This window comes from Meriones unguiculatus, chromosome 18, assembly GCF_030254825.1.
Source record: "Meriones unguiculatus strain TT.TT164.6M chromosome 18, Bangor_MerUng_6.1, whole genome shotgun sequence".
NCBI lineage: Eukaryota > Metazoa > Chordata > Mammalia > Rodentia > Muridae > Meriones > Meriones unguiculatus.
Window position 1 is genome coordinate 49090827 of NC_083365.1, and position 25995 is coordinate 49116821.

Sequence of the window (25995 nt, forward strand, 5' to 3'; positions counted from 1 at the left end):
TGAAGATGGGGGGGGGGTCTTTTGAAATAGTGTGACAGAAAGAGGGAGTAGGCAGGGTGATTAGACCTTCACTGGAGAATCTACACCTGCTCGCTGTCCACTGTATATAATTCTGCCCCAATTGCATGTGATTTGGGAGGGCACTAGACTAGGAGGTGGAAGACAGACTAAAGGAGGGACCCATCTATGCAGCTCCCACACAGACTTGTGAGTCCTCTGTGATATGGCTGCTTGGGATCACCATGCTCATGTAAGAAAACCAGTGGACTTGGACTGAAATCATTTTTCTTTTTTTCTTTCTCTCATTGGTGCTCTATCTGGAGTACAGGTTGAAGACAGAGCAGATGGGCTGGGGAGGCAACTTCCTGAGGCCTCTTTCTCAACCACGCTTGTCACATGGTTCTAAACTTCCTAAACAGCCAAGCATGCCTTTTTCATTTACATTTTTATTGAAATACAAAATGTGCAAACAGTGAAATACATGATTGGTGCCAAAGAAATCACGGTGAACACTGGATTCACAGTAAGAGGAGAGCGTTCCCAGCTACAGACCGACAGGGCAGGAGAAAGATGAGAGAGGTCCAAAGGCTCCTCGGTACATGGAGTAAAGCAACACTTGATAGAAAAAGCAGAGTGACCCATGCGGATCAGGTGTGAGGCCAGGACTGGCAGCAGCGCTTGAAGCACAGAGCAGTGGCGCAGGGAAGAGGCAGCACTCAGGCCCAGCCTCATCTGCAAGATGGTCAATGCAGATGCCACAGTCCCATCTCTGGAGCTGGCATGCCTGGCCACACCTGCAGGGCAGGGTCACTAGGGCACAGACTTTGGGAGGAGGGTCACAACACTTCCTTAGGTAACAACGAAAGCTACCAATCATCACCGGGCTCAGGTTTTCTGAAAGACAGCGGGGCCTGTGGCCACCATACTCACCTAAGGGAGTTGCTAGAACATACCCAGTAAGGTGATCTATTAGTAAAACCTCTGCCCCTCTTAGGGGTTCTGAGATTCTGCCCTCCAAGAGTCCTCAGGCAGGTGAGAGCTGCCATGGGTCCTGAGGCACTGGCATCTCTGGCCAGAAAAGGGAGCAGAGTGACTCTCCATCAGAAAGGCCCACCATAGCCTCTGGCTGAGGATTTGTGCACGTGAGAAGAAAGGGAAGGCATATGGAAGGCTGATCCGCTGGACACTGGGGAGCTCTCCCTGGGAGGGGACAGGTCTACTTCAGCAGATTCTCAGATTCTGAGTCTTATTATCCAAGATGCCAAAGGTGGCAGAAATGGGGAACTAGCACACTCTTAGGGCAGTACCACTTGGGAAGGAAGAGACCCCATGGGCAGAAGTGACAAGCCAACTCTGGTCTTGTCATCCCTATTAGTAGGGAGGGCAGGACAGAGAACTCGTACCCAGGCCAACACTTACTTTCTGGCAATTTGGAAAGAGAGGACCAGCCCCAGCTACCAGCACAGCTGGCAGTGATTTAGTCTAAGGTTGCCAGGGAAACAGGCAGGAGAAAGGAAAAGGGTTGCTGGAGCTCAGTCCTAGAAGAGCCAAGCCCAGTTCTGGAAAGCCCAGCAACCAGAGGCAGTGAGAGGTATAAGGCAGAGAAAATGTTTTCTGGTAACAGAGGCCTCCAGGGCCGTGATGTGGGCTGGACAGAGGGAGAGGAGGGACTGCCCAGTTAGGGGTTCCAACTTCCATCTCCTGGGGCTTCAGGGCCCCTTCCTAGGCAGGATCCCTGGACTCCAGTAAGGTTAATACCTGGAGGACAAGTCCAACTGGCGCTGCCGGAGGAGGGGCTGGAGGTTCAGACCGAGCTCAGACCCCCTGGGTATCTGTGCTGGGGAACAACTCCCCTTGGTGATCCAGGAGGAACTTCGTGAAGGTGTTGATGGGGTTGATGGCCTTGAGGGTGATGGCAGCATCCTTGGCCCACAGCAGGTTGGGACCGAAGACCACAGCCAGGTTAGTATTGGTCATCTTGTTCTGGTCACAGTGGGCAGATACCTGTGGAAAGAAATGGGGCAACAGCTATGGCCCCTGCCTCCTACTCCCAGTGACCACATCCAGAGCATGCAAGCAGTGAGAGTGCTCGCTTCCTTCCCCTCACCAGCTGAGCAGCGGAAGCCAAGGGCAGTCTTACCTGCACCAGGAAGGCAGTCAGGAAACGAAGCACCTGGTAGTTCTCCTCTGGCAGAGTTTGGAGAACCTGCTGTGTCATCTCCACTCTCTGGCTTTCATCAATATCTGTGAGGAGTGGAGGCCTAGTTCATATAGGGCTAACTCTGGAAACCATGACAGGAAACTTGTGGGGAACACCAAATGAGCTTCCTGGGAGCTGCTTTGGCCCACACACTTGCAGGGCAGGGTGGGTAGATGCATGGCCACACAAACACACACACACACAAGTTCCAGAGGATTTACATAGCTGGAGAGAAAACAAAGAACTCACTGAGGAAGCCCACAACGTGGGGGTAGAGGTCAAAGGTTAGCAAGGGTTCAGGAAGCTCCCGAAGGAAGGTCTTGAGGATGACTGCTGGCAGGTGCAGCTCATTGTACTGGTCAAAGTCCACCGGCAGCCCTTTAAGGGGGAAGGGGGAGAAAGAAATGGAGACAGCACTAGGCCAAGGCAGAGGCCAGCTGGCCCTGTGGCCTTACTTCATCCTGGTCCACTGCACAAGCTGCTTTTCCCCAGGGTCCCCCAATCACATCTGTCTCTTCTCTTCCATAGCAAGAGCTATAGGCTGAGACCACCTGGAGAGCATGAGGGCACTGAAAACATGGAAATTACCCCTTGCTTCTAAATGAACCTGAACCCAAGGCTGAGCTCCTGCAAGAGAGGCAGCAAGCCCGGGAGAGCCAGGCAGAAGGAAGGTCTCTATGGTCACACCAAAAGACACGGGAACTTGTGGCAAGGAGAGGCCTGGCTGACAGCTCCTCGCAGCCACATTCCCATCCTGTTAAACACACGCGCAGAGACCCACTCACCCATATTGTACTTCTGCTGCACTTCCCGGACAACCTGGGTGTTGGCAGATCTCCGGAAGATGCCCTCGGTGGAGAGAGCTGGGAAACAGGGGCCTGGTGAGTCTCTGAACTCTGGGTGATGAAGCCCGTCCCTGCGCTATTGGTCTCGGAGTTCCATTAAGGGTCACCGGGGGCACACCTTCCTCTCTCCCGCCCAGAGTTTCTCAGGCTGGGGGACGGGGTAGCTTAGACGGTCAGTAGGCCTTGCGCTGCATGGCACTCACCGTGAGCCTTCAAGTAGGCAACTGTCTCCCTGAGCACAATGGGAATGGGCTCCTGGTCTGGGTTTTTCTCCTGGAGGCTGTGGGGGCAAAGGCGTGAGCTGGGACTCTGCACGCGGCTCCAGCCCCCAGCAGCCCCGACCCGCCTGGCGTTAGAATACTCACTGCTGCAACGAGACCCCAAACTGCTGATTAGGCAGTGGGGGACGCGGCGGCATGGGCTTGGGGGCTGTTGCAGGGCTCTTCTGTGTAGATTTGAGGAAATCATCATACCTAGGGGAGCAGACGGGACAGGCTCAGGTTCTCTATCCAGCTTTACTGTGGGATTATACATGGATCACTTCATATGTCCTCAAAACAGCCCCACTTGATGTGACACAGTGGAAAACGAACACTTAAAGGAGATTCAGCCAATAGCTTGTGACAGTCTCTGCATCCTGACAGCGCCTTTTCCGGGGGCTCTCCAGACTGCTGACCCTGGCCCAGGCCACTCTGCCTCCCGGACGGCATCCCCACATAATGGAGCCGGTGGATCCGTGCGCACACCCCCATGCCCAGTTTACGGGTGCCCAGCTGTCTCACTTGAGCACTTGGCGAGGGATGCCGAGCTGCTCCAGCTTGACGTGCTCGCTCAGCTCGCTCAGGTAGTTCACATAGAAGATCTTCCGACCAAACTTGAAACTGGAGGCGAAGGGAAGCATCTGGGTCAGGCTGGGCCCCATGGGAGGCCTGGCTCTCCCTGCACACAGGCTTTGCCCCGAGCTGGCCGCCCTGTGTGCACAGAGCACCAACGAGCCCAGGCCCACCACGGCCTGCTCACCTGATGAGGGGCTTGAAGAGGATAAGCAGGGTTTTGATGAACATGGTCGGGTGCACGATGTACAGGGCCTTGATGTTCTTCTTGTACCTACGGGCCAAGTGGGACACTTGCAAATGGTGGAGTGAGGGCCAGGCCTGTTGGGGGCCCTGTCTCTAGTGACATGGGATAAGCTCCTGACCAAGAGGAAAACAAGCCAGAGCCCAGAGAGCTGCTGGCCCAGAGCCGGCCACCACAGGCTCGGGAGGCCACCCCCTTGCCCCAACCCACTTGCGGTCAAACTCCCGGTAGGCATCCCGTAGCCAGCTGAGGGAGGGCTTGTTGTCACTGGTCAAGCCATGGTGCAGGTAGAGCAGCGTGTAGTCACTCTCCACGTACTGGTCCAGGGTGTGCTTCAAGTACCTTCAAGAGAAATGCCCAGGGCTGGGGGCGCGGCTCCACGGGGAGTAATTAATTACCCAGCACGCAAGAGCCACAGGCTCAACACCCAACACCATGAACACATAGAAAGCCCCGTTCAGACCTGTCCTCTGCAAACAGGTGTGGCCCTGTTAAGATAGAAACCAGCGCTTTTGCCATGGCTCCCTTCTCCATAGGCCCTCCCTGCTATCATTTGACTATGTAAAACACAGCTGCTTCCCTGGAAGGAGGCAGAGAGTAGAGGCTTGGCCCAACGGACAAGTATGCTAACAGTTCTCATTTTGAGCAGCAGCAATCAGGAGGCCCAAGCTCCAAGCTAGGCTGTATATCCAAAGTTAAAAGGGTTTGGCATGTTCTTCTCAGGATCTCCCTGAGTCAGTAACAAGGACAGTTACTGCTATTGGTAAAAGCTTTTAGTGTCTGCCAAGGACCTCCAATACATTACCTCATCCTTCCCTCAGAACAACTGAGACTAAAGTGAACTCCATCTAATGCGGGCAATCAGCAGAGGTCAAGTGCCGAGCCAAGGTTTCAGTTTACGGTGGAGCCTAGTAGCGAAGTGTCCAACTCCAAGACTGCATTTGGCCCTTTTTATGTGACCTGAGGTATGGTTTGTAAAACACTGTGCCCATGAAAAGACATTAGGGTGGCCAGAAGGTCAACTGTTTCCATCCCTAGGCTCTTCACGGACCACAAAGCCATACTCCTCAGGTTCCCAATGGTTGCAACAGGGGATCTACCACCGCAACACACACACACACACACACACACACACACACACACACTGAGCACACTGGAAAGTTTGAAAGTAATGAATAATAGGAAAAGGGAGGAGAGCCCAGGGTAAGATCTCTTAGAAGATTGTCAATCAGTTCCTTGGCTCTAGCAAGGACACCGCTCCTGGTTGGGCAAGCTGAATGCTAAGCACATCCAAGAGGAGGGAGTGTCTGGGGGAGTGCCCAGTGACTTGACTAAGAACCCAGATGAATGACATTACCTAGAGACAGCGGCCTAATGACTAGTCCCCAGGATGCAGAGCTGCGCCTGCACAGGGAGGCAGGGCCTAAGTGTTAGTGCTCAGCTACCATAGAGGCTGATCATTAGTAAATGGAGAATAACTGAGCCCTCATCCACACGTCTACACTGAGCGCTTTCTAGTTTACAAAGGGCTGTCACATAGAAAAGATGACATTTTGCAATTAGGAAAGTAACCAAGATGACAGCAAAGTAGACACACACACACACACACACACACACACACATCCCGAATCCAGGATGCATGCCACAACTTTGGACTGCAATAAAGTGATGTCTATTAGAAGCTGGGCAGCACTCACGCACTCTGGCCATGTAAAAGTGTGTTCAGGAATATTTCCTAAGGAAACAGAGAGGAACAGCAACATTCTTGTAGGAGACTGTTCATTCCAGAGTTTTATTACGGAAAAAACAACAACTGAGCAGCCAGCAAACTGTCCAGTATCAGGAGACTGACTAAAGAAATCATGGGACATCTATAAATAGACTATCTCACAGGATGTGTCTACAGACAGGATTAATCTGTGAAGTCAGGCCTCAGAACAGTGGTCCTCCCTGAGGCAGGCGCTGGCAGAGCAAACTGGAGATGGGAAAGGGAGCACTGATTACTATGGAGTTTCTGTTCTGTTTTGTATTCAGGTTTTTTGTTTTGGTTTGTTTTTTTGGTTTTTGTTGTTTTGTTGTTTTTTTCGAGACAGGGTTTCTCTGTGTAGCCTTGGCTCTCCTGGACTCGCTTTGTAGACCAGGCTGGCATTGAGCTCACAGAGATCCTCCTGCCTCTGTCTCCCTGAGTGCTGGGATTACAGGAGGGTGTCACTGTGCCCCTCTGTATTTATTGGGTTTTGAAACAAGGTCCACTCTGTGCCTCAGGGCAGCCCGTAACTCACAACCTTCCTTCACAAGCTTGCCAAGTCCTGCACTGAAGACAGGCACCATCAGATTCACCGGACACTGGGTGGGTGGATGGAGTGGCCTATGCATGTAGTCTGCATGCTTAAGAGGCTGAGGCCAAAAGGTCACTTAAGCCCAGCTATTTAAGGTTAGCTTGGGCAACAAAATGACAGCTGTCTTTTAAAAAAAGTAGTACACAATTTGTTTACCTTTCTATATGCATATTACATGTAAATTACATGTTTTGTGTGGATTTGGGGGGGTGCAAGGGAGGAAAGAGGATTTCACTGTATAACACAGTCTGGCAGGTGACTTCCTCTATAGATCTGGCCTGAAACTCACAGAGATCCACCTGCTTCTGCTTCCCAAGCGCTGGGATTAAAGGTGTGCACTACCACGCCTGGCTAAATAACATGATTTTAAGGATGTCTTTGAGCAATGTTTTATACCCACAAGATGAAAGAATTTTACAATACATAAAACTAAACAAAGAAAAAATACAAAGTGAATATAGCAGAATACAGTGGGTTTCTTTCTGCATGACAGGTCTGTGAGACTTTATAATTTTACAGTTGTTGTTTTTCCTGAATAACTACTTACATACTTTTAACTTCTCAAAATTGTAATACTCTAAAAATATAGATGATGGAATTTCACTATTACCACAACAGCTCTGAGGAAGACACAATTCTCGTTTATACAGAACTCAGAAAGACTTGCCTCCAAGCACATAGCTTGTTGAAAGACAGAGCCCAACTGGTCTTCGGATTCCAAGCTTCAAGCATTTTTCCATTTCAACCCCCTTGATCTGGGTGGGGTGTGTGGAAAAGACAAGTCTGATGCAGTCTGACTGGAAACAGGGCAGACAGAGGCCATGGAAGCAGAGACTGCTCTCAGCAGGGACTGTGTCAGGTGTGTGTGTGTGTATCATGTGTATCTGTGTATGGTGTATGTGTGTCTTTATGTGTGGTATGTGTCTGTGTGTATGTGTCTATGTGTGTGGTGTGTGTATTTGATGTGGGGGTGTGTGTATGTGTGTGTCTGTATGTGTAACGCGTGTGCTGTACGTATTTGGTGTGTGTTTATGAGTGTATGAATGTGCATGTCTGTATGTGTGGTTTGTGTATGGTGTGTATGTGTGAGTGTGTGATGTGTATGTGTATGATGTGTGTGTGTGTACTGCCTGCAGGCTGGGATGTATTCTGTTATTTCTCTAGCACAGCACCAATTCGAGTATGTGTCTGTCTGTCCGTCTGCTGCCTGAAGATGAGGATGTAGCTCTGAGCTACTTCTCCAGCACCATGGCCACATGCTCCCCATGCTCTCCACCCGAATGAATGTGGCCATGCTCCCCACCATGACGACCAGCTAACCCTCTGAAAACAAAGCAAGCCCTAATTAAATGTTTTCTTTTAAAAGAGCTGCCTCTTGGTGCCTCTTCACAGCAATAGAACAGTGACTAAGATAAGCAGCCTTTGGACTGTGCTTTAGAGATTTCTAACATTCACACTTGGTAAGCAGAAGCCCCATAGGTACAGAAACCATTGACAGCACACTTGACATAAAGTAAGATAATGTTAACTATGATTATAAATAGAAATATTAAGAAGCATGACTGCATCAGAAACACCATAGTTATACACGTTTGGATAGGATTTACTTTTCAAGATTACTTTCTGGTGCCTGTCAGGAAGAGGCCACAGCCTTCATTATCTTCTTTGAATGATGAGAAGATAAGGCCTGCCAAGGTCATCGTGCCCAGGACTTGAAGTCAGGTCTGACTCCAGTGTAGTGCTCTTCCCCAGAAACAGAACTGCTGCCTCATGGGATGAGAGGTGACAGGAAGGAAGGTGACCAGGTGCCCCAGGGGGAAGAGGAGAAAAAGGAAAGTGGTTCCAGGCTACCAAGGGTCTAGAGAGGTCCCATTCTGCTGACACACAGGTACTCACCCCAAGAGCTTGCTGTGGTCCAGCTGGTGGCTAGGGGGCATTCGACAAGCACTAAACACAATGATCTTCCGCCCATACTTATCATCACCTAAGTGTGGAGAAAAATGGAGTACAGTAGGTGAAAGATGAGTCAGAGTGGTGGCGGGGCTTAAAAAGTAGCAATGGGGGCCTGTGCCACTGAGTGTGGGGCTTGAGTGACCCAAGTCCATTACCAAGGGCAGGGTGGGCACTTTCAGAGGCACTGAAGTGGGACACCACCATCCCAAAATTTTAACCTTGCTTTTTTTATAATATTTTTATCGACTGTTTGAGAATTGTATATCATGAACCCAGAGCACACTCATTTCCCAGTCCTCCTAGGTTCCCCCCACACACACTCGGAACTTCCTCCCATTCCACAAAAAAGGAGGAGGAGGTCCAAAATTTGCATTGCCCATATAATCACGGGGTCATTGACCAACTCGGGGTGGCCAGCCCCTTAAAAAAAGAACTGAGCTCAGCCTGGCATAGTGGTGCACACCCTTGCTTCCAGCACTCTGGGATACAGAGGCAGGTGGACTGCTGTGAGTTCAAGGCCAGCCTGGTCTACAAAGCAAGCCCCTGACACCCAAGGCTACACAGAGAAACCCTGTCTCAAAAGCCAAAAAACAAACAAACAAACAAAAAAGGATATTCATGCAGCAGAAATCTGACCATAAAAAGAAACAAAGTACTGATATATGGCACAAAATATGTGAACTTTGAAAATATGCCATGAGAGCAGCCTGGCACAACAGGGCAGCTACTGCCTGATTCTTATGAGCGTTGAAGACAGTGGTTCTGATATCCTGCATATCAGACATTTACATCATTATTCATTACCGTGGCAAAACTACAGTTACCAAGTATCAACAAAAATCATTTTATGGTTGGGGTCATCACAGCAGTAAAGGGTCACAGTGCGAGGAGGGTGGAGAACCACTGCTCTCAGACCACAAGTCCATCAGGTCGGGAAGCAACTGAGTAGGCCTCCAGGTGCTGGGCGGAGGGAGGCAGGGAGCACTTCCAGACAGCTACCGGGGTTGATTTGTGCATGAACACTAACACTGCTCTAACAGGCTGGCACGTCGGCTCAACGGCACTTGCTCTGAAGCCTGACAACCTGAGTTTGTAAGTTTGATCCCCAGGGCCCACACAGCAGGAGAAAAACGATTCCTTGAAGTTACCTTTGACCTCCCTGTGTGTGTGCCGTGGATCACACACACATGTGCATGCACACACAAAATAAATATGATTCTGCTCAATATTTTTTAACTGTTCTAGTGGTGCACACCTCCAGTCTCATCGTGGGAGGCTGAGGCAGGAAAGTGGCAAAGTCCAGACCAACCTGGGCTACAGTAGCAAGATCTTGTCTCCAAAACAAAGGCCCTCATTCACCAAAAACATAACCATCAAGGTCTACGCTAGCTTTCCAGCCAGACACCCTACAGCTGGTTTACCCTGAGCATGGAGCGGCGGGGACCCGGAAACCTCTACAGGCTGCTTCTCAGCCAGTCCGAGGCTGCGGGGGAAAGTGGGCTGGTTGCTGGACAGTGGGTCAGCCACCCTGGTAAGCACACCTCCGCCCACAGAAACTTTCTGATTTTGCTACTAGGGCGGCTGGGCACACTAGCCTCTGACTGAGCTCTGGACACTTCTAAAAATCTTGCCTTTTCCATTAAAAAGTATTTTGAAGAACATAGAATTCAGGGGCATTTGTGAAGCTGTGGGAAAATGTCAGCAGGTGTTTTCTCTCAGAGGTATTTGTCCCAAACACTCAATGTAATGGTCTGGCCTCTGGCTGTCCCAAAGCCAGAAAGTTCTTGAGACACATGCTGTTGCCCCAAATGATATGTTCCTGCAGGGTCAGCTTGGAGCAGGGCTCCTCAGCAAAGCTCAAGGGGTAGGTAATAAAGGTGGCAGATTTCCAGGGTAGCCGGCTTCTCCTCACCCTCCTGTCTTGGGATAAAAGCCTGGCAGCTTAAAAGTGAAAGCAAGGCTTTAAGGCTGAAGAGATGGCTCAGCACTGCTTGCTCTTCTAGAGGTCTGAGTTCCATTCCTGGCACCCACATGGTGGCTCACAACCATCTATGCAGGGATCTGATGCCCTCTTCTGGCATATACATGTAGATAGAGCACTCATAAATAAATCTTTTAAACAGACAATCTGAAGGCCTTGTAGGCCTTCCTCTCCCATCAGCAAGAGGCCTGTTGATGGACTGGCTCAACAAGTTCAAGGCCCGATCAGGACGTTACACAGCCACTGTGGGCCAGTCAACCACCCAATTTGCTCCAAAATGACCAAGCCCACATTAAGGGAGGAAAACTCTTCAGAGACTTAAAACACTGCAGGTCTCCAGAGGAGACCTCTCTGCTCCAGAGGTCTTCTTCCTGGTGGATCTGCTGTATCTGTGTCTCCTCAGCCCACAAACACTGTTCAACTGCTGGTTCTGCCTGCTGCTGTCTGCAGTGGTCCAGGTTTCTCCACAGCCACCTGTTGTGCTCCATATTTTTTCTGCCCTTTAATTCTTGAACTGGCAGAGAAAACAAATCTGATCCAGGCCCAGAAATTGTGTCTCCAAGCACTGGGAGGTGGAAGCAAGAGAATTGGGCTTTCAAAGCAAGTATCAGCTACACAGTAAGGTCAAGGCCCAGCGAGACACCCTATCTCAAGAAAGAAAAAAATCCTTACAATGGCTCACAGGACTCTCAGGCTGCACCAAGCACATCTTTCACAGACACTCTGGAAGCCTGGCATGCCAGGCTGTTTGTTGTTTATATTAACCAGATCTTTCTCCACACAGTTCTGTTCCCAAGAGGCCATTACAGACCTTGGAGACTCAACACACACACACACCTGCCTCCACCTTCCCCGAAACAGGTGAGCTGGCTCTTCCCAAGTCTCCCAGCAGTGATGGCCACCCATCTCTGCCGCAGTTTCTACTCTCCTGTGTAACTCATGCTCTATTTCCCATTGGCTCATGAGGAGCCTGAAGGCAGGGGCTGTGCTTCCTGGCTCTGACTTGCTCCTGTCAGCCCATTCTTGCCAAGCACTCAGGAAGTGCTGGTATATGCGTGATCTGTGGTGGTACACACCTGTGACCCCAGCTACTTAGAAGGCTGAGGTGGGGGAGTCTCTGGTGCCTACCAGTTCAAGACCAGCCTGGGTAACACAGTAAGATGCCGTCTCAAGTAGTAAGAGTTGTGGGTCACAAAGATGTGGGCCACAAACATGTGGCCCAGCAAGACACCCTATCTCATGTGGGTAGGCAGTTTCATTTCTGAACTTGTATTTGATGGTTAAGGGTGTTAGGCAGTGAGTTTCCTGAGAAACTGGCTGTCAGGCCAGGCAGTGATGGCACATGTCTTTAATCCCAGCACTCGGAAGGCAGAAGCAGGTGGATCTCTGTGAGTTTGATGCCAGCCGGGTCTACAGAGCAAGTTCCAGGACAGCCAGGGCTACACAGAGAAATCCTGTCTTAAAATAAAAACAAAAGGGGTAGGGAGGGGCTGTTGCTATGGGGCTCAGGCTGGCCTAAAACTGTAGCTCCTCTGCCTCAGCCTACTGAGTGACAGGACCCAATATGTCCTGTAGGTATGTGCCCACCACACCTGGAAGGAGGCGGGCCTGCCTTGAAGCCTGGGTGCTAGCAGCTCTCCGGACTTTGACGTGCTAGGTTTTTCTGAGCCAGCTGCTGGTGGCTTGGAGCTAAGTTCCTGCCCTGCCCTCATTCACTTCCCACCGACTTTGTCAGGAAAAGGAAAGGCAGCATAGCAGGGGTAGAAACACAGACTCAGGCTGGCAGCCTGGCCACAGAACCTCAAGGTCAGAAATCCTGGGACCCCTGCAAAGAAAGGGAAGTGGGGTGCTTCTTTCTGCCTAAGCAGGAGGACGCCTGGATACAGGTGCGAGGCTGAAGTGGGAGGGCCTGGGGACTGTGTGGCCATCATTGGCAGCTCCTGCCCCAGGAAAAAGCTCTTCCTCACTGGCTGGAAGAGCTGAGGACTGCGCCAAGGTAGAGGGGCTGAGAGCACCGCACCGGAATGTGAAGTGTCAGTGAGAGGTTAAGGCGGCGGGCCAGGAGCACGGTGTTCTCTGGGAGCATGAGGCCTCTCAGCCAGCCACAGAAGTGGAGGTAGAAACCCTCCACCCCCCACCCCACACTGTTGTGAATAACCCTAATAACTCACTGGCTCATCAAAAATGAAAAAGGAAACTATGTGCGGGAAAAAAACTATGACATGTGCACTTTCCCTAGAGAAAAGAAAATGTACACCCTGGTGGCCCTGGCGGGGTCAGAGGCCGGTGACTAGTTTTAAGACCTATTTAACTTTTTTTGTTGTTTTAGTCTTCTCACACTGAAGCTGGAACCCAGAGTCTTGCATATAGTAGGCGAAGGCTCGCCCACTGAGACCAAGCATTAGGCGAGGTATGGGGGTTCCTCCCAGAGTCCTCCCTGCTACCTGTGAGGTGGCTCTAGTAAAAAGCCAGGACAGCAAGGGACAGAAGGGTAACAGTGAGGAGTTGGGAGGCACGCATGAGAGGCGGGTCAATAGCACTGGGGTCTGGGGCCTGATCTATGATGCCTTGGACGTGGGAGTCCCATCTGCAAGTTCGCAAGCATGGAGGGTGGCTGCCGTACCCTCCTACCTGCCCTCAGAAGGGATCACAACTGTTTCTGCCCTGGAACCTTAAGAGAGAAGTAGAGCTGGGAACTGTGCTATCTCTAGGGGAGCTGGAGAGATGGCCTAATGAGGAGGGGTGTAGTGAGGAAAGCCCGAGAGCCAGGCTGCTGCATTCCCCAGATACCAATCAGGGGCTCTCAGGAAGGCATGGATGTAGCCAGCCAGGACAGCTCCTCTAGGAGGCTTTCTGGGCACTGCTGACCAACCTGCAGTACAGACCAGGGATATCTAAGGTGGAGGCTAGGACTGAGAGAGCCCATGGCATGCCAAGGCAGCCCAGACATTTGTTAAATTTTGTTTTCTTTTGAGACAGGGTAACTTTTTTAATTGTTAGGAATTTTGCAAGCCAGGTGACATTATGTTAGAACCAGCTGTTGTAGAAACTGAAAATGTTATAAATAATGGTCTCTTGGCCTCCTTTCTGGAGAGTCTACGGCTACCACAACAGCACTGAAAAGACTCGACTAGGACCACGTCAGATCTGACTGAGGTCCAGGATGGCAACCTACCCTCTCATCCACATGGGCTCTTTCTCTGAATTCTACAGCCAGGGACCTCACCACTGGCTCTTCACACAGGCCTCACAGCACGGCAGGCACACAAGGACACCATCACCGGCCCCCAAGTAGCGTGCTGGCCAGGCTCGTCTATAACAGGAGCTTCCTGAGGCTGCTGTCCCCTAGGCCCTGAGCGTGTCACCACTCTGCCTCCACCTCATCAAGTGTCTCATTAACTCTGCTTTTCCCCGCTTCCCAAGCCACCACCAGCTCCCAGCTCCCTAGAATGGGACTGCAATTTAGCTGGTCCCACTGGCCTCCACCAAGAGCCCTCTCTGATTGGTAGACCCAGAGGTCACAGCCAGGAGCGGCCAAGCACAGCTAGAACACACACCTACCTGGATGGGCCCCTTCAGGCTCACCACATTCTGGAGAAACAAAAAAATACTGCAAGGTGGTGGCTTGCTGCAGGACAAAGAACACCCGAAGAAGTGGGAGACTGGCCTCCACCTGCTGTCTGTGACTGGCCAGGGAGTCAGGAGGCTGTCTACTGGGGTAGACACTAGACACCCCGACACCTCACTCAGGTTCCCGGGGTCAGACCTAGGCCAGGAAGAAACTCTTGCCTTCCTTCTGCAGGGCTGAAGAGACCATTCACAGAGTCCACTCAGACCAAGGTCAGCATCAGAAACACCAGCACCATGAAAATGCCCCAGACATTATGGTCTCTTCCAGCCCTGGCAGCAAGAGACAGTTCTCTGAGGCTGACTTCCTCCTCCGCGCCATGTCTCTTCTGGGGCTGGCCTTGTGAGTAAGAGGGAGCTCCCTGAGGCAGTACCCATTCTCAACAGAGAGCAGAGGAGCTCGTCCACTACAAACTTGAGGTTCCAGGAAGCCATGTGGCAGTGTGCATCTTGAAGAAGGCTCTCAAACCCCCAGGAAGAGCTGACATTATCCCCGTCTCCAGGGACTGATGAGGGGAAAGTAAACACTGGGGCAAGCCAAGGGAAGAGAGGGCATGAAGGAAAGGGCAAGGCCACGTACTCGGGGCCAGCTCTGCTCTGGCTCCCGGCGTGTTCTGACATACAGGCAGCACTGCACTCCTCTCAACAACAGTGTGAGGAAGGAGCTCACAGAGCAGAGCTGGAGGGCAAACTCAGCTTTCTACCTTCAGAGCTCTTAGGCCCCAGTGCCTCCCACGTTATACCTGCAGTAGGACTGTAAGTCAGGAAGCAGTGGCAGGTGCCATTACAACCAACCCATGCTCCTAAGGGAAGGTGCATATGCTCAAGAGCAGACCAGAGGCTAGGCACAAAAATGTGCTCTTTCTTGGTGGCATAAAAGGCTGGCTCCGCTAAGACAGGAGCACAGACCATGAGGGAAGAGGTATAACACCGGGCCGCTTACCTGCTACTTCCACAATCTGGTGCCGGGCAATGTCGTAGTAAGGGTCATCCCACTTCAGGTGTGTGACAGGTTCCGGAGAACTGCTTTTGGAGTCATCTGAGGAGCGCGGCAAAGGCAGAGTTACCCTGGGGGCTGGCCCAGCACTTTCTGAATGACTCACCCTCCTTGGCCTGCTGCGAGGGAGGCCTGTGACCCTGGCCAGACCCTAGGGCTGGTCTCCTTGCCCCAACCTTACCCCCTAGAGTCCCCTCCAGCAGGAAGGAAGGGGTCTCTCCTCTGTGGTGTCTACAGCTGCCTGAGACATTGTGTTACCTACCTGACTTGGGAAAATCTGGCATTTCATCAGAAGGCCAGTTCTTCTCATCAATGGAGGCCAGCTTCAACTGGTTCAGAGCTTGGCTGGTATCATCTAGGGTCAGGTCATCTTGCAGTTCTGAGAGAGGGTCCATGGCTAAGGCTGTTCCCTATAGAAGAACCGGAAATGAAACCTAGGTGGGCAGGGGAGGGAAGGTGGTGGGTCAGAAAGCCTTCCTTCTCACCTGTGCAGTTCTTACAGTGAGCCCTGCTGTCCCCTTCTTTCCTCTTCTGGCACCCTCGTCCCTATTCCTCAACAGTCCTCATCTTGCCAAGAGCTCCACAAGCATGTTGCCAGGAAAGGCAGCTGGACAGTGGACAGCACAGCTCAGCACCTCCCTTCAGGTCCTCAGCTGGGCAGGAAGGGCTGTGCCAGGTCCTTCAGTGCCTATGACCCAGCTGACCAAGTAACGCAGTCCCAGCCACCAGGGCATCTCCTCAGAGGTTCTACAGTACAGACGCCTCATGCCCCAACAGTTAACAGGGTAGGGTTAGATGTTACAAGATCTGAGGAATCTAAGGGGCTTGAAATACCATGTCTGAAAAAGGCCAGCTGGGGCCCTGGCTATTCCACTCCTCTCTCCAGGCCAGAGATGACAGGGTTCCAGAAAAAAAAAGGGCCATGCCTGAGGTGCTCAGCTGGGTTTACCTGGGACAAGGAGCAGCAGCCAGGCAAACGGAATCTACCTGTCAATCCCAGCAGGTCCCTTGCAGGTCTCTAAGGCTCTCAGGCCCCCTCTAAACCCGTAGGGGCTCCAGACAGTAGTTCTGCTATGGCGGGTCAACAGATTACCTTAAAGATTAGAGGGCAGGGGGAAAGAGTCTGCTCCTAACACCTACAGCACAGAGGCAAAGCTCTGAAGGACAGAGGAACTGGCAGGAATGGAAGAGTCACTACCAACACCAGGTCTAAGGACCTGGCCAAAAGAGGTAGCACTCTCTGCTCTGGGCCCCATAAAAAGCACCGCCCCAGAGCTTACCAGACAATGAAGGTTTCAATCCTACCCATTTGCTCAACCCCAAAGAAGAGACTGCATTCCTGCCTCCAGAAAAAATGACATATATGGTCAGAGAATCAGCAAGGCAGATAAGAAGAATGGAAAGGGCCTGGGGGTAGGAAGAAGAGAAGAGCTGCCACATCAGAGACCCACATTGTGGGCTAGGAGGATCACGACAGCCTCCCCTCCCCGAACACATTACAGCCTAGGGCTCTAAATGGTGAATTAGCCCTTGCGGCCTTGTTTCCACGGCAACATACTGAGTCAGTAGGAAAACTGTTTCAAGCTTTCAAAGCCAACGACCAAAGCCCCTTTTCTTTCTTGCTCTTTCTCTTTTCTGTCCCTTGGCCTTACCCACTACCTCTGCTGGCCACCAAAATACAGGTTTCTCCCTAAGAACACAAAAGGCAACCCTGTCTCATTTGGGAATACATTTCTCTTGGTGAGTAATGTTTTGCCTTTGCCCAAAGCACAGATCCTTACTCCCCACCCCCACCTTTAAAAAAAAAAAGATTTATTTATTATTTATACAACATTCTGCCTGCACACCAGATCTTAATATAGATAGTTATGAGCCACCATGTGGTTGCTCGGAATTGAACTCAGGACCTTTGGAAGAACAGTGAGTGTTCTCAACCTCTGAGCCATCTCTCCAGCCCTTTTTTTCCTTTTCTTTTCTTTTTTTTTTTTTTTGGTATTTGGTTTTTCAAGACAGGGTTTCTCTGTTATAGCTGTGGCTGTCCTGGACAGGCTGTGTAGACCAGGCTGCCCTGGAACCCAAAGACTCAGGACTCTCCCTCCCTGAGTGCTGGGATTCCAGGAGTGGACCTCTCCCCCTCCAGTCACTCTTCAATCCTGAGGAATTTACCTGACCCACCTGCTTACTCCTTCCCATTCAATTATAAGGCCGCTTCTCAAGGACCCTCTGCTTAAGAGGTTCTCAACCTGTGGGTTGCAACCCCTTTGGGGGTCAATGACCTTTCAAAGGGGTCACCTAAGACCATTGGAAAACATAGATGTTTACATTACAATTCCTAAGAGTAGCAGAATTACAGTTATGAAGTAGCAACGAAAATAATTTTATGGTTCGGGGGACACCACAACATGAGGAACCGTATTAAAGGTCACAGCATTAGGACGGTTGAGAACCACTGGTTCATTAAAGGACAGATTCCAGCCACCATCTCCTGCCTACACCTTTTCTCCATCTCTACCACTACACAGGTTACAGGAGTTCCTTGACCTCCCCTCACAGCTATCCAAGAGAAATCTTTTTTACACAGTGAGTACCTGATATGATAGAAAAAGCATGAAAAGGCAGGGAAACTGGGTTAGAGTCCTGTCTAAGCCAAGGACTGCACAGATCCCGGGCAAGAGCCTTACATTTCCTTATCTACAGAAGCAAAGGCTCCTCCCAGAAATATAACTCTCCAGTGTGCAGAGGCACTTGTGTGGAAGCAAACAGGATTAAAAGTAGCAGCTAGAGCTGAGCTATGTGTGAGGGAGGAGGAAGGAGACTATGAGAAGAAAGCTGAACTTGACCCCCACCTCTTTCCCAGGGAACTTCTTGCCTGTCAGTTCTTTTAGACCTGAGTGCCTTCAACTCCCACAGAATCTCCTTGACTAGCAAAATTAATCACAGTGGTGCCTTGCTCGTTGGCCTCTCTCACCTGCTTCTATTTCCTTCTCTGATGTTTATCTGTTGTTCAGTGCATGGAGGAAGGAAACCTGTGAAGGGGAATTCTAACATAAAATGGTAGAAATGAAATATACCAGCCACCCGTGAGCCCTACTCCACTCTGCAAAACACACTCTCTCTCAGATTAGTGTTCCATTCTCAGTAGGTAAACTGTTTCTCTTAGAAGGTGTTTGAAAATCATTTCAGGCAAAGGCTTTGACTTTTGCAAAATAGTGATCCTCTCTGAAATTCTGATATTTGTGGACTTTTTTCACTAAGAAAAATGAACAAGTCTGTGAGATCTTGAATGCATTTTCAAAAACTTCACAAACCCTCTGAGAATTATTGCTTAAGAACCTATTTCAAGGGCCAAATCCATAGGGCTGTAGTAGAGCACTTTGCCTGCAAACACAGGGCCCCTGATTCCCTCTCCAGCAGAGAAAACAAAGCAACTTATTTAGAATAATGCCCGGCACATAGTGGACACCCTGTCATTAGTTGAATGAATGAATGAATGAATGAATGAATGAATGAATGATTTTACTAATCGAAGGAAACCCAACATCTGTGGAGGGCCTATATCGTACCATGAGCTGGGCACAAAGTCTCCTCGCAACTGCAATACTAGTTCAGCATATGCTATCAAAAGCATTTTACAATTTCAGCAGAATGAGGGGGGAGTGTAAATGAGCAAATTGCTAAAGGCCATGGAACCCAGAGGCAGGATTTTAATCCGTGAGCACCACTCTGAGGTGGTCTCTTGGTGAAAGTTAACCCTCAACAATATTCTATCAGTCACAAAGTTCACAGGGTTCAAGAGGCAATACAAGAGGCAGCCAGATCTAATCTCAGGATAGAACAGATAGCAAGTATTTGTCATAGTATTTGTTGTTGTTACAATCAGAGTGTTTTGTGACTCGGGAAAACACAAATCCTACGTGACAGCAAGCTCTCTAAACTATAATCATGTTTGCATTGGGTCAAAACAAACAAACAACAGATTGAGTTATTTCATTTCACATGAAAGTGAGACAAAAGCGTGGCCTATCGAGTGGCAAGGTGGAGCACTTCCCCCTAATTTCTCGGTCTCAGTATTTTGCCAGATCCGATCGGGGAGACTTCTCCTTCCCACGGGTTCGCTCTGGCTTGGCCTGTGCCTTGCAGCGGGCACGAAGAAGTCTCTTTTCATTGCGGGCACCGAAGTAGGACAAAATCCCAGCAGCGGAGAGGTCAAGGCCCCCAGGCCCAATTCCACCCCCGCGCCACTGCCTGGGATTCACCCCTTTCCAACCCAATCCTCTCAGATGGCCACAGCAGCTCTTTCCCTCCCGGCCCCCAGCCCCCACCACGCCCAGCAAGACCCCGCGCTCCGCAGCTCACCGCGCTCAGGCAAGGCTCCCTTTGCCACGCCTGTCAAAGCTCGGCAAACATCCGGCTCGGAGCTGGAACGGGAACCGCCCCCTCGGGCGGCCCCCAGCTCCCCAACCACTTCCGCCATATCTTCTACGACTTCCGACTTGCTGCCCGGTCCAAACATGGCTTTCCTGGAGCCCCAACCACTTCCGGCAACCACTTGCCAAAATGACCGCTCGTGAAACTAGACAGCAGAACTGTCCGACTCGTTGGTATCCAAAGTGGGTGGGCAGGACATATTGGTTCCGCTTTTCCAGATACTGGAAACTACCGGGCTTCTGACATCCGAGGTTCGTAACGTTCTCGGACAGTTTTGCCTGACAAGTACTTCCAAACTCTCAGTCCGGTGCTCCAGTGATGCCGAACTATCTGGATTCTTTTTTTATTTAATGTTATTTATATATTTATTACAATCTATTCACTTTGTATCTCCGCTGCAGCTCCCTCCCTCATCTCCTCCCAGTCCCACACACCCTCCCTCTTCTCCCCCAATGCCCTTTCCCTAGTCCCCTGATAGGGGAGGTCCTCCTCTCCTTCCCTCTGACCCTAGCCTATCGGGTCTCATCAGGACTGGCTGCATCATCTTCCTCTGTGGCCTGGTAAGGCTGCTTCCCCCTCAGGGGGAGGTGATCAAAGAGCCAGTCACTGAGTTCCTGTCAGAGACAGTCCCTGTTCCCTTACTAGGGAACCCACTTGGACACTGAGCAGCCAATGGGCTTCTTATGAACTGGGGGGTAGCTACCTGGATTCGTAAGCGTAATTTGGAAATCAAGGACGGTTTCCGGGAGGACCGGGACAAAAACGCTCACTTCCGGTGGAGGGGAGTGGCGGGGCAACCTCTGGTCCGGGATGGAGGAGGTGGAGGAGGTGCTCGTGGGGAAGACACTCCGTGAGTGAACTGCGGTGTCTGCGACCCTCAGCCCTGGACTAGCTGTCCCCAGCGTTTTCTAGTCTACGCCTTACCCCGCATCCCTTTTTCTCTCTGGCATGACATTCTGCTCCGGTGTCCTAAGAGCCTAAACTCCCTTCAAGCCTCACAAAGGCCTCGATAGAGCCTTGTTTCTCCCTCGGATTCCTGAGACATAGCTGGCCCTGCATCTTTCCGCACCCCCACGGCCGCTCCTTCATTGCCTTCCCGTCTCCCTGCAGCCTCCGAGCCACGCCTGGGCCAGGACTCAGGATGGAGCCCTTCCGGAGAAGGCCTTGCTCAGGGCCTCAAAGACTTCCCGCCTGGTACGAGCCCTGCCATCCTTGCTTTAAGGAGCCTCCCCCAGGGCTTGGCCGTGGGACCCTCGCGCGCCAGGAAACAGCACTTGGGGGTCTGGTGTGTCGGAGCGCCCCTGCAGCCCGGACTGCATTGGGGACCTCTGGAAGAGGACTCTGTCTTGGAGAAGGGCGAGGGATTGAAGCCACGGCTCGAGGAGGTATTAAAGAGTAGGACATCTCCTGTCTGAAAATTTGGGGGAGGTTCAGACATTTCCAGACAGCGCTTCAAGTTTGTTAGCAGCAGTGTATTTCGCTGGGAAGTCGGTTTTTGCCCCTTCACCAAGAGACTGCCTTACTCTACCTAAGCTGCAGTAACTACGGAATGCAGATGCAAAAAAATTGTGAAAAACTGAATTCCTAGGGTGTCGGTAGTGGCAAAGGTCAGAAGGTAAGGTTACCAGGATCAGATTTGAGTCTTGTCAACACCTCATGTTACTCACCTGTAAAAGAAAGGAGTGGCTGTTACCAAGACTATTTGGAAGACCGGAGGAAATGATGCAAGGAAAGGTTTCCGGTGCATAGTAAGGATTGTTTTAAAAGATTGGTGCTGTTCCTGCAGCATTTTCTGTTCAGTACTCGCTGGAGGGCTGTCCTGGTTAGAGTTTAGCGGTTTTCCACACCTTTTTGAGAGGGAGGCGAGTGGACTCTTTGATCTTCACTGACTGAAGATTAAAACAGCACCATAATGTAGAGGCAACACCAGAGGCTGCTGCTAACCTAAGAGTTTCATCTTAGGAAGCACAAACAAAAGCTGGTTGGTGGAGCTCACCTTTAATCCAGCACTAGGGAGCCAGAGGATTTCTGAGTTCAAGACCAGCCTGGTCTACAGAGTAAGTTCCAGGACAGCCAGGGCAACAAGAGAAACCTGGGGGTGGGGGGTGGGGGCATCTTGAATTTGCCCCAGAAAGGTTTCACACAAATTTGATTTTATTTTCTATTACTTCCTGCCCCTCCCTACGAAAAGGACTTTTATTGTTTCTTTCAGGACTTGTCACTAGGCCCATGGGGAGCCTTATGCACCTGGAGACACAGTTCAGCTTGGGTCAGGTAAGTTACACAAGTATGCATTCACTGTACTTAACTTGGGGTGGACTCTGAAGCCAGCTCTGATTGCCTACCCAGGGGTCTCTTCCAGCCTGTGCTTCGGAGGGGTCAGATCTGCTGGGCCAACTCTTGCCATGTTTTGCAGTTTGGTGCAGCCAGGCAGGCTGCAGAGCGATGGGAATGTGTCCTTGGTTCGGATCAGTGGGGAGCTTCACCTGCAGGTGTGCCAGCTCGTGTTGCCTGGCTTTGAGCTGCTGCTGTGCCCACAGTCTCTCTCCAAGGGCCTAAGCATCCAGCGCCCCAGGCTAGAAGCAGCAGCAGCTGTCATGGTGGTGGCAGAAGAGGACTCCGCTATACAGGAAGAAGTGGCCTCCCCCGGAGAGCATGCGGTAGAGTCTCACACAGGTGTGTGGCGTTTGTTTAAGGTCATGTGGCCCACAGAGAAGATGGTGGCCTCCTGGGGAAGTGGCTCCATTGGTCAAGTGTTCACTGCGCAGGCATGAGGACCAGGCTCCGCATCCCCAGCATCTGTGTGAAAGCTGAATGTGGTGGTAGGTACTGAAGCACACACGTCTGTGAGTCCAGCTTTTAGGCAGAAACGGGCCAAACCATCGAGTTAGTGACAAACCCTGTCTCGGTTAGGACATTAACTTGTGGCTTCCCACATGTACAAACCCCGTAATATAAAGATGTAAATGCCCAGTCCCGGATTGTTACAAAACAATGTGTGATAAGAACAGCAGTTTTGCTGGGCAGCGACTGTGTACGGCTTAATCCCAACACTCCAAAAAAAATTTTTTTATTTCATTAGGGTGTTTTTGTTTGGTTTGTTTTGTTGGTTTTTCAAGACAGGGTTTCTCTGCATATCCCTGGCTGTCCTGGAACTCGCTCTGTAGACCAGGCTGGCCATAATGCAGAGATCCGCCTGCCTCTTCCTCCAAATGCTGAGACATTTTTATTTTGTGTACATGAATGTTTTGCTTACGTTTGTCTGTGTACCTCCTTGTGCATTGCCTGAGAAGTCCAGAAAAGGGCACTGGGTTCATTGGGAACAAAGTTACACCCATCTGGGTGATGGGAATTGAACTTCAGTTCCCTGGAAGAGCAGTCAGTGTTCTTAACTGCTGAGCCATCCCTCCAGCCCCACCTTGCCCTCTCTTATTCCCCAGTCCTAGTCCCCTTTGTCTTCCCAAACAGCACCCCTTCTCCTTTTGTGTATTATCTCTGGAGTTGGAGCAGGGATTTTCATTTTACAGATGAGCCCAAGCTGGGAGATGTGGGGGTCCCATCCCATTATGTCTCCAGCAGAGAGCAAGAGTGCCATTACTCTAGACTGGCCTTCCTCTAGGGATTAAACAGTCAGCTATCTTGATGTGCTTCCCCAGAGGTATTTAAGAATAACAGGAAAGAGAAAGTGCAGCTTGCACACCAAGGAACATACATGTGTTAGTTTTCATGCTGAAGAACGGGGCCCAGCAAGTATGATCCCCCAGTAATACCATCTGCCACCAGGCATGGCTGACCCTGGTACCCATCTCTGTCCTCAGATCCTGGTCGCAAGTCGCCCCATACCATCCAAGGAGACAGTAGGCAAGGCTCTGAACCTGTGGCCCAAACCCAGGATCAGCCTTTCGAGGATAGCCAGCCGCGGGGCCTGCTGCACCAGGATGACAGCATGGATAAGGAGTCCCTGCCACAGTCACCAGCTGAACCTCAGAGCAACTCGACTGCCCGGAAGAGCCCAAAGAGCAATGCAGCCAGTTTGTCACCTCCCAGGGGCACCCAGGTGCAAACCTGCCCAGCCAAGAAGTCAGATGTCCCCAGCAGTCAACGACTGCCTACAGCAAAGGTCTCAGAGCCCGGAACCCAGCGCCCTGACCTCCCTGGGGTGCTCTGCAGCCCTCCTGACCCAGCAGGAAGCTCCTCGAAGCAGAGCCGGCGCTACCAGTGCGGGGAGTGCGGCAAGGCATTCCTACAACTATGTCACCTCAAGAAGCATGCTTTCGTGCACACAGGTCACAAGCCCTTCCTGTGCACCGAGTGTGGCAAAAGCTACAGCTCCGAGGAAAGCTTCAAAGCCCACATGCTGGGCCATCGCGGGGTGCGGCCCTTCCCCTGTTCACAGTGTGACAAGGCTTACGGTACCCGCAGAGACCTGAGGGAGCATCAGGTGGTCCATTCAGGCGCCCGGCCCTTCGTGTGTGAGCAGTGTGGCAAAGCCTTTGCCCGCCGACCTTCCCTGCGGCTACACCGAAAGACCCACCAGATGCCAGATGCCCCTTCAGCCTGCCCGTGCCCAGTGTGTGGGCGGTGCCTGGCCACCCAGGGCTCCCTGCGGAACCACATGAGGCTCCACACCGGGGAAAAACCCTACCTCTGCCCCCACTGTGGCCGAGCATTCCGCCAGCGGGGCAACCTCCGAGGACACTTGCGGCTGCACACCGGGGAGCGCCCCTACCGGTGCCCACACTGCGCCAGTACTTTCCCCCAGCTGCCCGAGCTGCGGCGCCACCTCATCTCCCACACCGGGGAAGCCTACCTGTGCCCCGTGTGTGGGAAGGCCCTCCGAGACCCGCATACGCTCCGTGCTCATGAGCGCCTACACTCCGGGGAGAGGCCCTTTCGCTGCGCCCAGTGTGGCCGAGCTTACACACTGGCCACCAAGTTGCGCCGCCACCTCAAGTCTCACATGACGGACAAGCCCTACCGATGTCCCCTCTGTGGCATGGGCTACGCGCTCCCTCAGAGCCTCAAGCGACACCAGCTCAGTCACCAGCGTGGGCTCTCCTCCAGCTCTTCTCTGCCTCCCGCTGCCCCTGAGCCCACTTTGGTACTCCTACGGAGTGAGCCAGAGCTGCTGGACACTTGCAGCCAACAGGAAGCGGCCCCGGGTGGGGGTATTGTAGAGGTCACCATCTCTGAGAGCCAAGAAGAATGTTTTGTGGTACCGGAGGAGCCAGCCCCAAGCCCCAGCCTGGTGCTGATCCATAAGGAGGTGGGCTTTAGTGGCTGGGCTGAGGTGGTAGAGGTAGAGACAGGCACCTGACACCCTAATCATGTCCACCCACCTTTCCCCTATAAGAGCTCCTCCTGAAGACTGTTCTAGCAGAGTCTGTGTGTCTGCCGTTCTCTTGTGATACCTGCAGGAATCAGGCTGACAGGCGTTTTAGGGTTGGAAAGGCCCAGCGGTCAATCCACACGTAGCATGTCGTCTGTGGGTCAGGTTTTAGTTCATTTTGGTTGCTTTTCACATCTGAAGGCTGTGAAGACTAAAGGACAGCAAGATGGGGAGGGCGGGGCTTGTGAACTTCCATAAGCTTGGCCCACAAGGAACGTGTATGGAGTCAGCATGACTTGCCCCTGCTGTAAGCCTAGACATTCGGGGTGCTGGGATGAGCCAGACAGGTAGCTGACCACGGTGATAAACCTGTAGTCCTAGCCCTCAAGCAGAGGCAGAAGCATTGAGTCTGAGGCCAGCATGGACTGCATAAGGGGATCTGTCTCAGGGAGAGGGGGAGAAAGGAATGGCCTTTACAAAGCTGGTGACTCACTGAGCTGTGGGTGTGGGTCAGAAATTACTGAGTAGGCTGGATATGGTAGCTCATACCTGGAATTCATGCCCTTGCAAGCAAAAGTTTGAGGCCCGCCTGGCTGTAACTTAGAAGGAAAATCATTGGATACCAGTTCAGAGGGGGCATGTTAATTGTGTGATTGTGTAATGTGGTCTGGGGGCCATCGAGGGTCTCACCAGGGATGACAGGAGCATACCTTGATGGTGGGCCGGGCTTCGTGTGAACTTACCCTGTGAGACCGTGAGACCATTCTGACTCCATGACCGGCCTCAGTTCACAGTCAAAAGGAGCAGTCCTACATTTCCATTTCCCCAATAAAAACCCTCCTCCCCCCTGAACTCAGGGCTCTACACTGGGTCAGTGACAGTGTGAGCCTGAGCTTGAGCTTGTAATAAAGACCCTACTGCTTTTGCATCAGAATTGGCTCCTTGGTGGTCTTTGTGGTCCCTGAGACTTGGGCATAACATCTTAGGGGCTCATCCGGGATTCACTGAACCCCCCACCCAACCCTCGCCAAAAACACACCGAAGGGTAGCGTCTTATCTTCATCTGTCTAGTTTCTGTTTCAGGCCTCGAGGCGAAATCTGTAATCTGTGTGGTTGGAAACAGGGCAGATGAGCTGGACAGCCGTGACCACTGGGGCCTGGGAGATGGTCCAGACCCTGGCTGAGGGGATGGAGTGCCCCTAGCTTCTAAAATCTCTGG

At 51.6% G+C, this 25995-nt stretch overlaps 2 protein-coding genes across 8 annotated transcripts; one reads left to right on the top strand and one right to left on the bottom strand.

The window, feature by feature from the left end:
- Positions 1–430: 430 nt before the first annotated feature.
- Arhgap1 (Rho GTPase activating protein 1) lies at positions 431–19524 on the bottom strand. 3 transcript variants are annotated; one of them, XM_021639300.2, is made up of 13 exons: positions 19376–19524; positions 15282–15429; positions 14966–15061; positions 8358–8445; positions 4333–4464; positions 4066–4152; positions 3828–3926; positions 3411–3518; positions 3249–3325; positions 2986–3063; positions 2450–2578; positions 2141–2244; positions 431–2004 (listed from the first exon to the last, which is right to left on the bottom strand). In XM_021639300.2, exons 2-13 carry the CDS (start codon positions 15412–15414, stop codon positions 1816–1818), a joined length of 1320 nt encoding a protein of 439 aa, XP_021494975.1. In that variant the 5' UTR covers positions 15415–15429; positions 19376–19524; the 3' UTR covers positions 431–1815. The 3 variants fall into 3 exon arrangements, with proteins under 3 accessions (XP_021494975.1, XP_021494974.1, XP_021494976.1); XM_021639299.2 differs by having other exon boundaries at positions 15282–15453; XM_021639301.2 differs by having other exon boundaries at positions 15282–15416; positions 19376–19508.
- Positions 19525–19569: 45 nt separating this feature from the next.
- Positions 19570–25710, top strand: Znf408 (zinc finger protein 408). Of its 5 annotated transcripts, none has more exons than XM_060371789.1 (5): positions 19570–19698; positions 20558–20832; positions 21660–21721; positions 21988–22123; positions 23266–25710. In XM_060371789.1, the coding sequence occupies exons 2-5, from the start codon at positions 20589–20591 to the stop codon at positions 24762–24764; spliced, it is 1941 nt and encodes a 646-aa protein (XP_060227772.1). In that variant the 5' UTR covers positions 19570–19698; positions 20558–20588; the 3' UTR covers positions 24765–25710. The 5 variants fall into 5 exon arrangements, with proteins under 5 accessions (XP_060227772.1, XP_060227771.1, XP_021494971.1 ...); XM_060371788.1 differs by lacking the exon at positions 19570–19698 and adding an exon at positions 20023–20297; XM_021639296.2 differs by lacking the exon at positions 19570–19698 and adding an exon at positions 20134–20297 and having other exon boundaries at positions 21864–22123.
- The last annotated feature ends 285 nt before the right edge of the window (positions 25711–25995 follow it).

Bases quoted from the DNA above. Each gene is read 5' to 3' on its own strand.
- Arhgap1 (XM_021639301.2), bottom strand. From the start codon at position 19,493: ATGGCGGAAGTGGTTGGGGAGCTGGGGGCCGCCCGAGGGGGCGGTTCC. The intron at 15,417-19,375 runs GTGAGCTGCGGA...GAACAGCCTTAG, and splicing joins GGGAGCCTTGCCTGAGCGCG to CCATGGACCCTCTCTCAGAA. The intron at 2,245-2,449 runs GTGAGTTCTTTG...CACTCCTCACAG, and splicing joins CCACGTTGTGGGCTTCCTCA to ATATTGATGAAAGCCAGAGA.
- Znf408 (XM_060371788.1), top strand. From the start codon at position 20,131: ATGAACTGGGGGGTAGCTACCTGGATTCGTAAGCGTAATTTGGAAATC. The intron at 20,298-20,557 runs GTGAGTGAACTG...GTCTCCCTGCAG, and splicing joins GCTCGTGGGGAAGACACTCC to CCTCCGAGCCACGCCTGGGC. The intron at 20,833-21,659 runs GTATTAAAGAGT...TGTTTCTTTCAG, and splicing joins TGAAGCCACGGCTCGAGGAG to GACTTGTCACTAGGCCCATG.